The sequence below is a fragment of the Amblyomma americanum genome, chromosome 10 (genome assembly GCF_052857255.1).
Source record: "Amblyomma americanum isolate KBUSLIRL-KWMA chromosome 10, ASM5285725v1, whole genome shotgun sequence".
Lineage (NCBI taxonomy): Eukaryota > Metazoa > Arthropoda > Arachnida > Ixodida > Ixodidae > Amblyomma > Amblyomma americanum.
The window spans coordinates 116,348,468-116,365,248 of NC_135506.1; the positions used below are offsets into that span (position 1 = coordinate 116,348,468).

A 16,781-nucleotide genomic window follows, 5' to 3' on the forward strand; every position below is an offset into this window, starting at 1 on the left:
GTGCTTTCTAGCGTGCTTAAATTTCGGTGCTGCAGTGCGCATGAGACGAAATATTATTGCTTGAGGTTGAGTAAAGCTCGCTGAGACGACATGTCCGGAGCTTCGGGTAGCAACGAAGCTTCAACAGAAATTCAGGGGAGCACCTAAGTCGCCTTACGTGATTCAAGACCAAAGCCTTTGTGTCGTTCTGTTGAACTCTCTAGCTCAACCCGATCGCCTCACGCTTCTCGAGTTAAAGTTACGACATACTGCACCTTCGTTAGATCCGATGTGCTCGCTATAGCTGGTTTCAGTTTCCAACATGCCTTCTAAAACACGATCTTTTTGTCGGACTGGGAAGGTGGCCGAGTGGTTAAGGCGATGGACTGCTAATCCATTGGGTGTTGGGTTCGAATGCCATGCTCGTCGAAATTTGTTTCTTTCATTGTATTTGGTTGACAGGTGGAGCTGGCACTCTCTGAGGACGCACACATTCTGTCCACAACGATGAGCCTCTAAAGGCCTTAAAACCTCGTCGAATCGCAACAGTGATCAGCCTTGGAGGCTCGTTACAAAGGCATTTGCCTTGAATGGCTTCCTAGATCGTAACATTCCGATTGTACACAGGGAGAAGAAAAAAAATCAGAGAGGCCTGCGGCGCCTTTGGAGGTGGACTGCACTGGGTCTTCCATTTCTGAGCGACTTTGTGCGCGCGGAAGCTTACGCAGACTCATCGCACTCCCATCAGTGCATACGCCTCAGAACTCGCTCTTCTATTTCACGTCAATCATAACTGCGGCTGGACCTGTCGCGACCTATCCATTGCTGGCGGTGCCGTTCATACGTCCATTGCTGTGCTTTATCGGTCGTTGGGCAAGACCGCCATTGTAGTATTTAATACTTCCGGATAAAAACACTTACTCTGAAAACTTGCGTACACGCCAGGTACATTTGCTGTGGTCGCTTTCCAGCTTTCACCTGAGTGAAAGTGGATTTTAAGATATATATATATATATATATATATATATGCTTTGATACGTACGCAGTTCAAGCACAATTGAAACAGTTACTCCGCTTTCGTTCGTTCCCAAGATGAAAAATCGGCATTGTGGTTAAGCCTGCCCGTTTTCCGGCGACGAAGTGCTCCGAGCAGACGCGAGACGACAAAGAAAGCGACAAGTTTTCCTGTTAATGTTTGCAACCGAAAGCCATCGCTGCTTTTCGTCCGCAGGAAATCGATGCAGCTGAACCAGCCTGCAACCGGCACGGCTGGCCATGATCTTCGCATGTTCATATTTCCAATTTTTCTTTTCGCTTTCGATATGCCTGTTGCTTCCGAAGACGACGCAATGGTCCCAAGTGGATCTCGGGTTCGTTGCCATAGCGCTAAATCCACGAAAAAGCAAAAATGTTGCATAGATGGATCAAGAGCCAAGCTAGCACACTGAAGACATGCCACGGGCACCGCCCATCGCAGAGAGGAGGGAGGCAGTCAGCGCGCTGCCGACGAACTGGGTATACGAGGCTAAGACGGAAAATGGCGCATACGTCCGCTCCAGTATATACGTCTCCGGCAGTGGCGTAAATCTCGGGGGATATAGGGGGGTCCTCCCCTTCGCTGAGGGTGGGGTGGACACAGCATGTCCCCCCCTTCTCTAGCTTCGTTTCGGAACAACTCGGTCGGCATCGAATGATACCAGCGCTGCACACGCAACAAGGGGAAGCCGCGGGCTCTTCCCCATCACAGATTGGCTCAGCAGAATGAATGGTAAAAAAAAGTGCTGTCAAATTTACTATCTGCCAGCAATCAAAGGTCATACCATGAATACTTGTGATTGTGTATAATTTAACTTCAAGCCTTTGCTTTTCAGGCTTTGGGCCTGGCGAACGTCTTAGCAGCGTTCGAGACAAGAGCTGACAGGTGCGACTCTCGCCTTGGCGGCGTGCATAAAACTTCTTCACATCAACGGGGCATGCTTATTTAATAAAAAAGGAAATATGTAAAACACATTGACCAATGTCCACCGCAGTCACTTTCAGTTTCTTAAAACTGCTGGTACGATTAGAAAATTGCGAATGTCCATCCTTCTCGATCTCACGGCTCTTATGAGCCAAAAAAAACAACAACACTTAAGTCTGCTTAAGACCGCAACTGCGAAAACTTTTCACTGCCCTCTTCCCCCCCCCACCCCCGTATTTTCTGTTATTTTCAGTAATTTTTATTTTATTTATTTTTGTTTTGTATGTAATTTCTGTCTTATTTATTTTTATTCCTCTTTTATTATTTAAATTTTTGCTTTCTTTATTTCATTACATGCGCGTTGCTTAAGAACTGCTGCTTAATCGACATTTTTGTTTTATTTACCAGACATTAATGGTTGACACTTCGTGCGGACAACTTCCATCTACCTCTCCCGTCTACAGCTTCCGTCCACGCCACTCATGAGCCAAGAAAGGCTTTCGCCTTAATAAAGCAACATGGAGACAGTGCTTATAGGGCGAGAAAGGGATGCTACTTAAATGCTGTAGAAATAGCACCACTGCTCATCTGGAATGCTTAAACGCCACAGCGCAGGCTGTAGATTGGAGGAAAGCTACAAAATATAACTTTATATTCGGTGCTAGAGGTCAGCACGTGCCGGTATGTAGACTGGGCGCGGCCCTATTCGCCGCTACTTCGGCCAAAACTACAGATGCGAGTGCCTGAGAAAAACCTTGACAAATTGTGAATTTTTTAATACCTAGAAAAAAAAAAACAGTAAAACTTCCAAACGGAGCTGTCTGCACAATCTTACCTCACTAAGCAATGTAAAAGTTGTTTCAAATGAGCTACTTAGGAGTTTGCCTAGCATCTGCTGCTGTCCACATGGTGGCAAGGTCTTTGTAGCAACCAATCGCTGACGTCAGTCTAATGTCAGCAAATAAGAATTCCCATATCGTCTGTGTCATGTAAAAGAAACTGATCGCAGTTTGGTAATGTGCAGACAACCCTGCGCAGCAGATTTGTTGAGCGCGTGCAAAAACTTCGGCACATGCACTCGACTCTCTACGTCTGAAAAGTTGCACAAGCAAGCATTGCCTTCCCCAAGAGTGACGAGCGACACTGATGCAATGCTTTGCGTCGATTAAATCCGATGCGATGTGTCACGGCGTTTTGTCACGAGCAGTGTACAGCCCCCCCACCCCCTCCCCGAAATTTGCGTGGATTTACGCCACTGATCTCCGGCATGCTAAATATCTCTGTTCATTACAGTAATCAACCGGCAAACTAGTTAATCACACTGAAAATTACTGGGAAAAGGCAATTAAAGTACTGTAACTCTAACTTCATTAGAATAATTTAATTACTGAAAATGTGCGTTCAGGTACGACTCTGATCGAGAGAGCACGCACTAGCGGCATACTCCCGCTCCGCGGTGGTAGCGCGAACCTCTCCTCGTTCCGTCGTTCCTTCTTTCCTCTTCCTTCTCTCGAGCGGCCCGCCAATGGGAGATGCTCCGGATGGTCACATGACCTCATGCCGCGCTGGCGTCATTCCAACGCTCGCGTTTGAGAAGGGGGACGCCACGCGCGCCTTCTGACATCGCGTTGTCCACGGGAGTCCGGCACTGCTAGCCAACGTGCTCTGTCCGCCGTGGTGGAGTTGCACGGACGTTGCATCCTGCGGAGACGAAAACGTGACGTCGTTTGAAATCCACGGAGTGAGTTCCGGCCTCCGTGGCTTGTGCCGTGCGGTGACGTGGTGGTGATCTCTCCGCGTACCAGGCACCGTGGTCGGTGAAACCCGCGTCGGCTCCTACCTTCAGTCGTCGTTCGGGCTGTGCGGTGCGCGTGTTGTGCTGTGTGGCAGGCGACTACGGCGGTGACACTACACCCGCTGAGGAACGTGCGGCTTCACCGTTGGGCGTAGGATTTTGGATTCACCCCGCGACATCGACGTACTACCTGCGGCGCGGAGCCTTCTTCCTTTTGTTGTTTTTGTTTTGTTCTCCCTGTGTTGTGCCTTGTGTGCCGGGCCGAGGATTCCAGGCATGGCACGCTTCAGCACGCTTCCGGCTTTGGTGGCGACGGCACTCGTCCTCGGCTGTCTTGTCGGTGAGTGGGGTTTATTATTACGCCGCTTTTGCCGCCTTTTTGTCCGTCCTCGAGCAGAGGACAGGTTCCGCTCGCAGTCGCCTGCTGCAGCCGCGCCGGCCCCTGGTCGTGCTAAGGCGGAAAAAACACGCGCTCCTGTCTGACGCAACGCGGGCTGGAATTTGTTTACGGGCCGGTATTCGAGAAGTGGGCGGTGAGCATTCGTTTAGCGCGGCGTCTTCCCGTGGCCCAGTTGGAAAGCGGAAACGTAGCCGGCGCGAGCGACTCTCTGGACACCTGACTCCGCGGTGCCTACCGTCTGCTGCGTGCGATAACGTCCCGAACCCCTTCCGCGGATGTCGGGGGCCAACCTTGTTCGTGGGCCGGCGGCGGCCGCTTTGCGCTCGCGAAGTTGGCCAGCGCGGGGGAGAACGTGTCGCTTGCTTTTTCTTTTGCTCTCCCTGGGCGGGCGTCTTCGCGGCCGCAAACCTGTTTCGTCCGCGTTGCCTGGACGGTGGCCCGAGGCGCCCGCGCGTGCGTGTACTACGACTGCCGCGACCGCTCTCCGGAGGCGCGGCCGCGGTTTTCACACCGCGTTGTCGTTGTCGCGGACGCACAGCTGGTTGTGCTCAGGGGCTGCTGTCTTCGCATCGTAGCTGGCCGTGTGCGGGACTGCGCGTTCTTTGAACTCGGCAGCATTCCGGGCGAATCTCTGCGCGTAGTCTGTTGTGGGCCTTGGAGATTCCACTTGGAGATTCTGACTGGATTCGGTGCGCTTGAGGTGAAGTGTAATTGCTTTAGCACGCAGCGCAATGGTGGATCATGAACAGCGAGCTTCCACACGCAAAGAGAGAATGACGAATAATAAAAAAACAGCCTCAGTTAAGCGCAAAGCAGCAATAGTCATCTGTTCCCTTGCTGCTTGCGAATGCCGCTGATTTCTTTGCCGAGTCGTATACCAGTGACCCACAGTTAAAGCCTGTATTGTTAGCCAGGGCTGCACGATAAGAAAACGGCGACTTGTGCTGCTGCGCTGCACGGCGAAAACCTGTAGACACTTCGCGTATCGCCCCTCTATCTCTTGAAGGTCATCACATTAACCCTTTTCAGACTCGGCGTTTTATTGGAAGCGCCTTATCCGTCTCCCTGGTAGATTACATACACTATCGCTGAGAAAGGAAATTTCGCTTCATGCGAGGATACCAAGCAACTGCTGCTTCGGCGAGACGTTTGAAGGTAACTGCCTCGCGCATGCACACAGCCGCGCCCTACGTGAAGCCTGCGTGCAGCAGCGCTTAGGTGCATTATAGTCGTGCTTATTTTCTGCGGAGAGGCTGACTCGCACGTTCGTCAGTTATGTCTACAAGATCGGCCGCGTTGCTGGAATGGGCGCTGCTGCACGAAGGTTGCGTACGCAGCAGTTTCTGTTGGCGGTAAATATTGCACAGGAGACACTGTAAGTGCGTGCACTGAGGTATTCAGTTTCACATAGGGAACGACGAAGGATCTGAAAGGAAACTACTTGCAGGCAGGACAAGGACTAATGTGCTAGACAGACAGGCAGAAAGAGAAGAAAAAAAACGCGCTTGCATGATACAAAGGACAAGAGGATGTTGTCCACAGAATACCTGCAGCAGCTATGCCGATGTGGTATTCGGTTGCTTCGCCTCAGATGGTAGGTTCGATCTTGATCTCGGCGATTGCAGTTCTCCGCGGCAGCGGGATCGACTCTCTGTGGTAACCACGCTGCGTAGCCATCTTGCGAACAGCGAACCTTCCACTGCGTAGCACGTTGAATGCGCGTCAGGCCGTCGCAGCGCACTCTTCCATGGCGGCGAGACGACGGAGCTAACTGCGATGTACATGCCTGTGGCCGCATTCGATTTCTGGGCCCTGATCTGAATGACAATGAAGCCCCCGCCTATTCAGGCCGCCGAAGAGCTCGGTCCACAAGGCAGAGAGTGCGCTCTGTTTGAGTTGGGCGCGGAGGGGGGAAGTGTCATTTATGACTTTGTTTGCATAACACTCGGCGGAGAAATCTTTTTCCTCCCGGGCCACTCGACTGACACCTGATTCAAGCACCGGCCGCCCCGTGGGCACATGCAAGGGCGACGCCGATTCCTTTCCAACGTTATCCAAGCAAGAGGCGTGGGTTTGCGATCGAGCAAGGTGCGCTTGTCGCTCGGAGGAATCGTTTTGGTGGCCAGGGGTTTCGAGATTCACGGATATTGACCAGTTTGTCGAGTTCGTATTCCAAGCGACTTGGAAAGGGCGATGTAGTAACGCAGTGATGTTATCAATCACTCACCACATACATTATTTTTCTGCAACACAACATCCGGCATTTATTCCGCGGAGGAGAAAGGCGGCACGCTACATCACCGACCACGGCAAGTCAGAAACTGCTACTAACCCCATCTCCACGACCCTCCTGGGCCTTCTTTTTCTCTTTCCTCAGCGAGGGACGAAGAGGGAATGCAATCCCCTAGAAGGTCGTCGTGCCGGGAGGTCGGGCACCCATTTGTCTCAAGGCAAAGGGGTAACGCATGGTGCGGCCACCGCCTTCCGTTTCTACAGGCGGCTCGCATGGAAGCCGCAAGCTGATATCTAGTCGATGGCCCTGCTGTGCCCCCACTCCCAAGAGACTCAAATGTCGAATAAGAAAAATAAACAATGCAGCATCGGCGGCGCGACGTGCATTCCGCAGGGAACTGACGTGGTACTCTGCCACTTGAGCGTCGTTCAGCGCTTCAGTGTTCCCAAAATAGCCTGCAGTAGCTACCGGTGCACGAGAATCCAATCCAGTCCAAGTAGCATGCGTTCCCGCATACCATTCTGGTGGCCATGCAGCGATCAGTCGCTGTAATTCGAGCCCCGTCATCCAAGTTCATGCGGCTTGGGTGCCTCGTGCACTGAAATTCATTTGTGGTTCACTGCACTGTGAGCTGAGCTCCACTGTGCGCTTGAGAACCTCGCAAGAAGAGGTGGTACTTACATATGCCACTGCGTACCTCTTGAGAGGTTGCGGCGGGTCTTGGGCTGACAAGACAATTCCACATTTATGGTCATTGCCTCTCATTCCATCCCCCCCCCCCCCCCACCCCCACCCTATGTTTTAAAAATTTCGTTATATATGTCTTCAGAGCTATACGCACGCGGTATTCACGACGGGCAGACCCGATCGGTTTCCTGTTTCCGTGGTCTGTGGTGGTGTCATTGCAGGCACGTGCTGGAGCATGCCTCGTACACTTCTGCCGTCGTGGACGTTACTTTGCTTGCGTCGAGGACGGGTGTAATCCTCCGCCCGCCGACGAAGGACACGCGCCTCGGAAAGGCCAAAGACTCGAGTAACCGAAAGGCTTCTTCTTGGGTGGGCAGGCAAGGGTAGGAGATGGGCCTTCGTCCCTGTGCCGTAGGGAGTGAGGCCCTCATCCCTAGTGACCCCGCACTGTCTACAACCAGCACCCTCTAGAGAAATGCTACAGCTTCCCTCTTTCAATCCTCAGTACACCTAGCCTGAACAATGAGAATTCCACCCCCCACGACACGGGGACAAATGCCCGTCTCTCTCCCTTTCCTCTGCGGCATTGCTAAAAAAATTGTCCGCGTTCGTCGTGAATTTCCTGCGGAGCTGGGATCAATGCTGTGGACAAAGCTGAAGAGATATGCACGTCACCTTTGCGACGGGGATTTGGTGGAATTTCCTTTTTTTTTACTCTTGTCAGATACAACTCAAGAACGAAAAAGCAGATACCCCTCAAAGGAGGCCCTCCTGCGAATGGCGTCGAGCGATTCTCATGGTGCCGCGGCTAATCCGATTATGCTATGGTTATTTCCCATTCATTTGCCATCCCCTTCGGTTTCAGGCTTAGTGGGATACAACTCAAGTCCAAAACGGCTTTTCGCCTTCAAAGAACCCCCTTCCAGCCATTCCTATGACCCTGCTAGCGTGACAATGCAGGTACGGGACTGTCCTCTTCCATCTGCCACTCCCTGCATTGTCACGCTAGCAGAATGGCTGGAAGGGGGTTCTTCGAAGTGGAAAAGCCGTTCTTGAGTTTTATTCAAGTGGAGCAGGTCCATGTCCTTCGGTCAAGGGAAAGGGGGGGGCGGAATCGACGCTATTGGCTGGAGGGGCTCTTTGAGGGGAATTTGCCTCTTCGTTTTTGAGTTGTAATCGAGCTTGAACGCGAGTTAATGCAGATGTGCCAGGTCGGAGCTTTTCGTGTGACGGTTCGGAGATCCTTTTATCGCCATACCTCGGGTGCGCTGCCCTCGCCTTGTATAATAATAATAATAATAATTGGTTTTAGGTGTAAAGGAAATGGCGCAGTATCTGTCTCATATATCGTTGGACACCTGAACCGCGCCGTAAGGGAAGGGATGAAGGAGGGAGTCAAAGAAGAGAGGAACAAATAGGTCCGTAGTGGAGGGCTCCGGCATAATTTCGACCACCTGGGGATCTTTAACGTGCACTGACATCGCACAGCACACGGGCGCCTTAGCGTTTTTCCTCCATAAAAACGCAGCCGCCGCGGTCGGGTTCGAACCCGGGAACTCCGGATCAGTAGTCGAGCGCCCTAACCACTGAGCCATAGCTGCAGTGCTTCTCATTATGTGGTGTGTACAACAGAACTTAGCAGCGGCGGGGAACTCAAGGCAGCGTAGGCGTGGTGTCAAGCGAGGTCGGGGCCGCCGGGCAATCTCTTCTTTGCGGACAGGGCCCGATGGATTGAAGCAGAACGGTGCCGCGACCTGTGTGCTTCTGCTGGTCCATACCCGAGGGTGTCGCTACAGTCTGCCAACACCGGTTGCGACCGCCCTGGCGAGGTTGGGTCGCTGGTTTTATTGGCCGCCGTCCATCACCCCTCGCGGTCGTTTCCAGGCCGAACGCGTGACGCGAATGAGGCTCATTCCTCTTTCGGGATGTGCGGAAGCGGTTGTTTTTTTTTTCTTAGGGGGGGGGGGGGGGGGAGGCGGTCGAGACGTGCTTGGAAGTGCCTACCCTACGATACACTTGCGCTAATGCCGAAAACGATGTCGAAGTGGTCGACAAAAACGTGAGGGAATCTAGCACGACGAGAGGCGACCGCCCAAAACGCCATTGCATCTGCCTCGGGTGGACGTGCTGATTCGCACTGGTTTGGGTATGTGCGGGGATCCGCCGTCTTTAGGGCCCTTTCCAGTCATCCTATGCTATTAGCTGTCCCTCTAAAGACTGCGCTCGTTTGGGAAAAGGTACCTGATTGGCTGGCGCTTCGCGATTCGTTTCAAATCATGATCGCCATCGGAAGCAATGCATCTCATTAAGGCACCGGTCCATCGGGACTGACATTTGCTTAAGAGGTTTGTTCATGTCGGCCCCGACCGCCCCACTGGGTCTTCTTAATTCGGAAACCGGGCGGGGAGTCAGGGAAAGCCTTCGCCACGACGTGAAGGAAGACATTTGTACTTCAAGCGCTGCTGGCGCTAGCAGGCGTGTGCCTCTGGTGAAGTATAGAGTTCGCCTTTTCTTGGCGGCAGTCTTTCGCAGTCGCATGCGAATGAAACCGCACCACGGCACTTGTAGCAGCCTTTTGTTAACGTTGTGAATGGACTCGCGCTACTGGAAAATGAAAGCGATCTTCCGTGGCGGCCCTTTTATCGGCCGTCACACCGCAAATATTCTACGCGGCGTTGGACTGCGCACTACGTTGGGTAGATAAGACAGGAATTGCTGTGCTTCTTCGTTACACCGTGCACGCCACCTGATGGTTTAGGGTGCCCAACATACCCGTCTCACGCTCTCTCTGTAGGGTGGCATAGCGGTTGCACATATGGCACGCGCTGCATCTGTCTGTGGCTCACCTGGCACGAGGTCAGCGCAGGAGAAAAATTGAAAATTGGTTTTTGGTTAAAGGATACGGCATAATATCTGCCTCACATATCGGCGGACACCCGAACCGCGCCATAAGGGCAGGGATAAAGGAGGGAGTGAAAGCAGAAAGGAAGAAAGAGGTGCCGTAGTGGAGGTCTCCGGATTAATTTCGACCGCCTGGGGATCTTTAACGTGCAGTGCTATCGCATAGCACACGGGCGCCCTTTGCGTTTCGCCTCCATGGAAAGGCGGCCGCCGCGGTTGGCTTCGAACGCGGTCGGCTTCCATCAGCTTCCCCACGCACATTGCCGGGGTTTCGAGCCGGCACCCACAGATGGCGCAGTAGTGCACCTGGGTAACAAGTATGGCCCTTCCTGGGGCTCTGTTTGCTAATGTTTCTGTTAATCCTCATTTCTTTTTTTTTTGTCCCCTCCACCATTGGCCACTGCTGCCCGTCTGTCCAGCCCACCAAATTTTAACCTTTTTCTCAAAGATCGCACATCAGCTCGAGGTGGAGGCGTTCTCATCGCAGTTAGCAATCAGTTCTCGTGTACAGTTATTAATATTCCATCAGACCTTGAGATAGTATGGCTACTTTGTCGCGCTGCGCCCCAAACCGTACTGCTGGGCGTTTGTTATAGAGCGCCAAATACCAACTCCGATTTCTCTCGAATTCTTAACGACGTGATCAGCCAATTAACGAGGAAATACCCAAAAGCGCATATCATTCTTTTTGGAGACTTCAATTTTCCAGAAATCAACTGGCAGACACAGACAGCAGTCGGCAACAGGGAAGCGAATGATTTTATCGAGGTCCACCTAAACTTCAACTTAACTCAAGTGGTATCTGAACCGACCCGCGGTGCAAACATCCTAGATCTAATCCTGACTACCCACCCGGAAGCCCTCTCATCTATCACTTATCTACGCGAAATCAGCGACCATAAAGTAATTCACGCCACATTTGAGTTCCACCCATCACTACGCCAGAATCAAAACAAAACTATTCGCCTCTACGACAAAGGAAACTATGAAGCCTTTAGTCTTGAATTAAACCAATATCTCACAACATTTGAAGCATCTTTTCACGATAATTCAGTAAATGACAATTGGTCCCGTTTTAAGAAAAAGGTTAGCGAACTAACCGATAGATACATCCCCAAAATAAGCTTCCACTCGGACCGCCAGAAACCATGGTATACCAAAACGATAAAAAGACTCGACAATAAAAAGAAGCGCCTTTTCCGTGCGGCAAAATTAAAGCAATACGACGAGTGTGCATGGGAAAAATACTATACAGCCGAACGCACCTACCTATCAGAAATTCGCTACGCAAAATACTCTTTCCTTCACAACGACCTCCACAAATTGTTGACTTCCAATCCCAGAAAGTTTTGGCAGGTCATAAGTGAGCACCCGGCACATACCATCACTCTAACTAAAGAGTCTGGAGAGGAGGCTGATGACATTGAGTGCGCTGACATTTTTAATGACGCCTTGTCATCTGTGTTCACTAATGAAATTCACCCACCAACTGCAACTTTCGCCGTCAATATAGAGTCCAGCATGCCTGCTATCGCGTTTTCTGAAGCCGGCATTTCCTCGCTCATTGAACACCTTAAAACTTCATCATCGGCCGGCGTCGACGAAATTAACTCCAAAATACTGCGCAACACTAAGAATATTTCTGCAATGTACTTATTGTTATTGTTTTCACAGTCGCTTTCTACAGGTTCCATTCCGGATGACTGGAAAGTGGGAAAGGTCATTCCCGTCTTTAAGTCCGGTAACAAAGATTCTCCTTTAAATTACCGTCCGATATCATTAACCAGCATACCTTGCAAAATCATGGAACACGTCATCTATTCTCAAATCATGGACTTTCTTGACGCTATCAACTTCTTTCATCCCTCACAACACGGGTTTCGCAAGGGTTTGTCATGTGAAACTCAACTGGCCGTCTTTCTTCATGACGTTCACTCTAACCTCGACCTAAATTTACAAACTGACGCTATTTTTCTAGACTTTGCTAAAGCATTTGATAAAGTTTCACACAGGCGTTTACTGCTAAAACTAACCATGCTAAAACTACATCCTAACGTCTTATTGCGGATCGAAGAATTCCTTTCTAACCGCTCCCAGTTTGTTCTCGCTAACAGCCAGAGTTCCAACCCTCTTCCAGTAACATCAGGCGTACCCCAAGGTTCTGTACTTGCTCCCCTCCTATTCTTAATCTACATAAACGACTTACCCTCAAACCTGGTTTGCAATGTTCGTCTGTTTGCAGACGACTGCGTTATTTACCGCACGATTTCCAACACCTTTGACCAATCACAGCTCCAAAACGACATTGACACAGTGCATGCCTGGTGCGATGACTGGCTAATGTCGCTTAATCCTAATAAATGTAAACTCGTATCTTTTCACCGCCGGCGTAACCCCCATATTTTCCCTTACTCCGTTGCTAACGTTTCACTAGAATCTGTATACTCATACAAGTACCTAGGTGTCACCTTGTGCCAGGATCTCTCCTGGCGCTCTCATGTAACGAACATCGTCGCATCAGCTAACCGGTCATTGGGTTTTTTGAAACGTCATCTACGGCACGCCCCTCAAAGTATTAAACTTCTCGCCTACCAATCACTCATTCGACCAAAACTAGAACACGCATCTGCTATCTGGAGCCCGCAACAAGCATTTCTCATCAGTTCACTAGAATCTGTCCAAAATCGCGCCACGAGGTTCATTCATTCTGCCTATTCATACGACATCAGTGTATCGTCACTTAAACGACAATCAGGCTTATCAACTCTTGCCCATCGTCGTCGCATTGCTTCTCTCAGTCTGTTCCATAAGTTTTTTTTACAGTTCCCTCGGACAACCACCCTACATCACACCGTCCGCTCGCATATCTCATCGCACCGGCCATCCACTGCAAGTGTCATGCCAACGCACCCGCACCGTCACTTTTTCCGCATCCTTTTTTCTTCGCACTGCTAAAGACTGGAATGGCCTTCCCCACGACGTTGATGCCATCACCTGCCAATCAAGTTTTGTGAACAATTTAAATATGTAAACAATCATATTCAATCTATATTTGTACTCCCACCCCTTATGTAACACCCCCAAAGTGGGGTCTTTAAGGTAATAAAGTGAAGTGAAGTTAGCAGCATGACTTTCCGAGTCGTGCCAACGCACCTAAAACGTTAATCATGGGAAAGAATGGTTAAGAGTGCACGAACTGAACGCTACTTATGGTATGTAGCAGAGCCGCCAGCTCCCATTGGAAAATGGCGCGAGAATTAACAGGATAAATAATGGTACATATGAAGACTTTTTAGTTTTTAATACAACTTCGTCACCCGCTCCATAGGGACGTTTCATTTCTAGGCAGACGCGTATCCAAGGGGTACGTCCTCCCGGCTCTCTTGGCAGTCCTCTATTTGGGCATGCACCCCTCCCCTTCCCACCTTTGCTTGATACAAAAAGTTACGTTAACCCCTCCCGAAAAAAATTTCTGGCCACGCTCCTGTTTCAGCGGACATCTCCTGTCGTCCGCTCTGTAGCTTTGTACATGCTCGGTTGGCACTTACGTAATAACTTCATGACAACGACACCGTGTCGTTGTGTTTAATCGCGAAATTCATCGATAAATTTGTCGTTACGGTTCTGACCTTTCCAGCCGATGATAGATGAGGTTGCGGCTATCGCATTCAGAGAGAATAAACGCTGTGCTGGAGGCGTAACTGCGGTCGACAAGAACCGCGCGTCTGCCGCCACAGAATCATGGAACTAATCGCACTGCTTGGCGCTTGATGAACAGATGTTGTTGAGCTGCCGAAGCTCGTGAGAAGCAACCACCGGAATGATAGCCGGCTGTTAGCCTTGCTTAGAGAGCGACGACCGGCCTATTTACAGAGTATGTCCTAGGACAGCTGACTCACGAGACAGGCGGCGGCGAAGGCCATTCCTAATCGGCATCCGGCCTCGGAGGTTCGAGTATCTTGCGATCGCGTCGATGAAAGAAAGAGAAAAAAAAAACAGTTCTAAGGTTCAGCTGAAAGAGGCGAAAGTGTCCTGATTTCACAGTACAGCAGACAGACGGAGTAAAAGGCATATCACTGGCACGAATATTTCGCAAGGCGCCTGATGCCAGCTGCCCGGCTAAGAATGGAGGCTGCCATTGACCTGTGGGCGGACGTTAGTTCAAATCTCACAGGCGGAGAGGGGTCGTGGTATGGACGCGAAGTTTCTATAGACCAGGTAAGATAAGGCTCAGACACGACGTTTCTATATTCCAGGTGAGATAAGGCTCAGTCGCCTGACAGCAGGACTTGGCGGTCTTGAACCGGGGGCGCAAAAATGCTTCAATGCGCGAGAAGGCGCAAAAAAGAAGGCGCGAAGCTGGGTTTATACGCTGGCATGGATGTCCTCAACCTGAACAGAGGCGGTTGCCTTGGATCGGCTAAGCAGGGCGCGGCTATGGACCTAGGGGCAACCGTGTCGCGCGCTGCAGACAAGCATGTGGCTCTCGGGGACAGTGGACGCTTTTTTTCCATTCTCGGAAAGGTGGGGGAGTGCCGTTCTCGTCTCTCTCCCTTGTTTTGACCTCCCGTCCTTGTAGCCCGCCCAGCTGAAGCTCGGTTTGGGGTGAAAAGCAATCGCAAGCATCGCTTTCCGCTCGCCTGCGCTCAGCCGACAACCGGCTTCTTGCGCTGAGAGCAAATCCCATCGAGCGTGGGAAAAAAATCATTTCGTGACCAGCGGATTCTCACTACGCACCTTCGGTGCCTCGATGAGGTCTCCATCGCACACCACCGCCGCCTCCTGCCTCTCTTCGCGAAGTACGCCGGGGCGCCATCCTGTGGCGCATTTTTAAGAGCGCTGCCGCTTAGCTGCTGCTCAGAGCGTGATGGCCGCCCGCTCGTCCATCGCGGTGCGAGTCGTGCCCGCGGGACTTGGGAGCCCTTCGGTGGTCCTACAAGGGTCCCGACTAATCCTGAGCGCATTCTTCCATCGAGGTGCTGGTGGCGAATCTCGAGGGATCTTGCAGCACTTCTGCAACTCGCAGACTGTTCCAGTTTTTAGTGCGTGCGTTATTGCGCGTTGAAAGTGGAAACTGGTAAAGCTCGCTTCAACACCGGGCTTGTGGCGTGCAAACTTGCGCTGCATCAGCGCTCGCACTGTTTTCTTGTTTTGCTGTGTCTTTGCGCATTTGCGTTGTCTAACGACTCAGTCGCTTTCACTTGACCGGGGTTGTGTGTTATACGCTGTGCTGCTGACAGCCGGGGTTGATATGACGGCCTCCTTCGCTCCGCTGACGCATGGCTTCCTTGTTCGAACGGCTGCAGCAGCGACGCAGATCTCTACAGCTCTGAGCAACACCAATCGCGAGAAGGGGTTTGAGCCCCTACGAGTCCTGGTTTTATTTTTAGCCCTGGCCTGGTTAGGCTTGCCGATAAGTGCGGACGCTTCCTCCTCGACCGGGCACGGGACGAGTGTGAGCGAAGCGAGTCTACGCCCTCAGACTGTTTTCCGTGCCGTCCTTATTTGGATGACCGAGGTAAAGTTCTTTGGGGCGGCGATAGCAACGCGTACCCTCGTCCATTTCTGCCCGTTAGTTACGGACCCGAGCGTCGCACGGGCGGCGGGAAAAAGCGATAAGCGTCGCCGTTCGCGCGCCGACGACTCAGTGGTGGCGGTGCGCCACTGCTGCTGGTGCCTGGCACGGGGCAGCACGCGCGCGATCTTTACTGGCGTCCTCCCCGCGTCTGCTGTTGACGGTAGCGTCTCCGGCGGCCCGCGACCGCCGGCGAGGAATCAGAGCGTGGTCGACGGCAAGTGGACGCCTCTCCTCGTCCCGCATCAGGAGGAGAGGCCGCTCCATCTTGGGCTGTATTTTTCTTGGGCCTCATCACACCCTATGTCCCTCGACAGCGCGCCGTCCACGCAGGCCCTGTTCGCTTCTTCTGTCCTCTTTTCTGTAATCTTTTCAAGGGGGACGCGCTTTCGGGGCACCTGGAAGCTGTCCTCAGCTTTGTGTTCCAGCCCTGGGCGGAAGTCCAGATTTCCGGTTAATCGAAGGTCGCGTTTCCCTTCAGGGTAACTAACTGCCTGCCCCGCCGCGGTGGCCCAGTGGTTATGACGCTCGGCTGCTGACCCGAAAGACGCGTGTTCGATCCCGGAAGCGCCGGTCGAATTTCGTTGGAGGCGAAATTCTCGAAGCCCGTGTACTGTGCGATGTCAGTGCACGTTAAAGAACCCCAGGTGGTCGAAACTTCCGGAGCCCTCCACTACGGCGTCCCTCATAGGCCGAGTCGCTTTGGGACATTAAACGCCTATAACCTAAGCGCTAACTGCCTGCACTATCCTTTTTTACGGCTGTCGGAGCGAATTGTCACTTGTAGCGGACAACCGTTTTGGATTCGATCGCATGCATGGCCGTTGGTGAGGACTCACAGCTGGTAAGGACTCCCTCCGTTGTTTATTTTTAGTTCTCTTAATGAGCCCCACCGTAGTAAAATACAAGCATACATCCCACCCGTCGTCGCTTCCCGGTACCGTGCTCGCGTTGAGTAGGAGGGTGAGCTGTGTCGGCGCTCTGCTGTCAGCGGCGCGCTTTTTCCGATCGGCAGCGCTGGCGAGCCACAGACAAGAGTCGCACTCGCGCCGGACGCTGTCGTGTGCGATGCGAATGCGGCGAACGTTTTTGCTTCCCGTGGCGTTTGCATTGCTGCGCCCTCGCTTCCGCTCCTTGGTTTGTCTTCGCAGTTTGCACTGCAAGGTACTGCGCCAATGCGCCGTTGTTATCTCTTGTGTACGGTGTGTAACTATGAAACAGATTTTCCAAGCCATTCGCCGCACAGAAGCC

At 51.9% G+C, this 16,781-nt stretch overlaps 1 protein-coding gene across 2 annotated transcripts in view; it reads left to right on the forward strand.

Moving 5' to 3' along the window:
• Positions 1-3,516: 3,516 nt before the first annotated feature.
• LOC144106439 (uncharacterized) overlaps positions 3,517-16,781 on the forward strand; it is a 348,487-nt gene continuing 335,222 nt past the window's right edge. The window contains exon 1 of one of the 2 annotated variants that reach the window (XM_077639253.1): positions 3,517-4,074. In XM_077639253.1, the coding sequence (XP_077495379.1) occupies positions 4,011-4,074 (64 nt within the window). In that variant the 5' untranslated portion in view covers positions 3,517-4,010. The remainder of the gene's footprint in view (positions 4,075-16,781) is intronic. The other variant, XM_077639252.1, reaches the window with a different exon arrangement.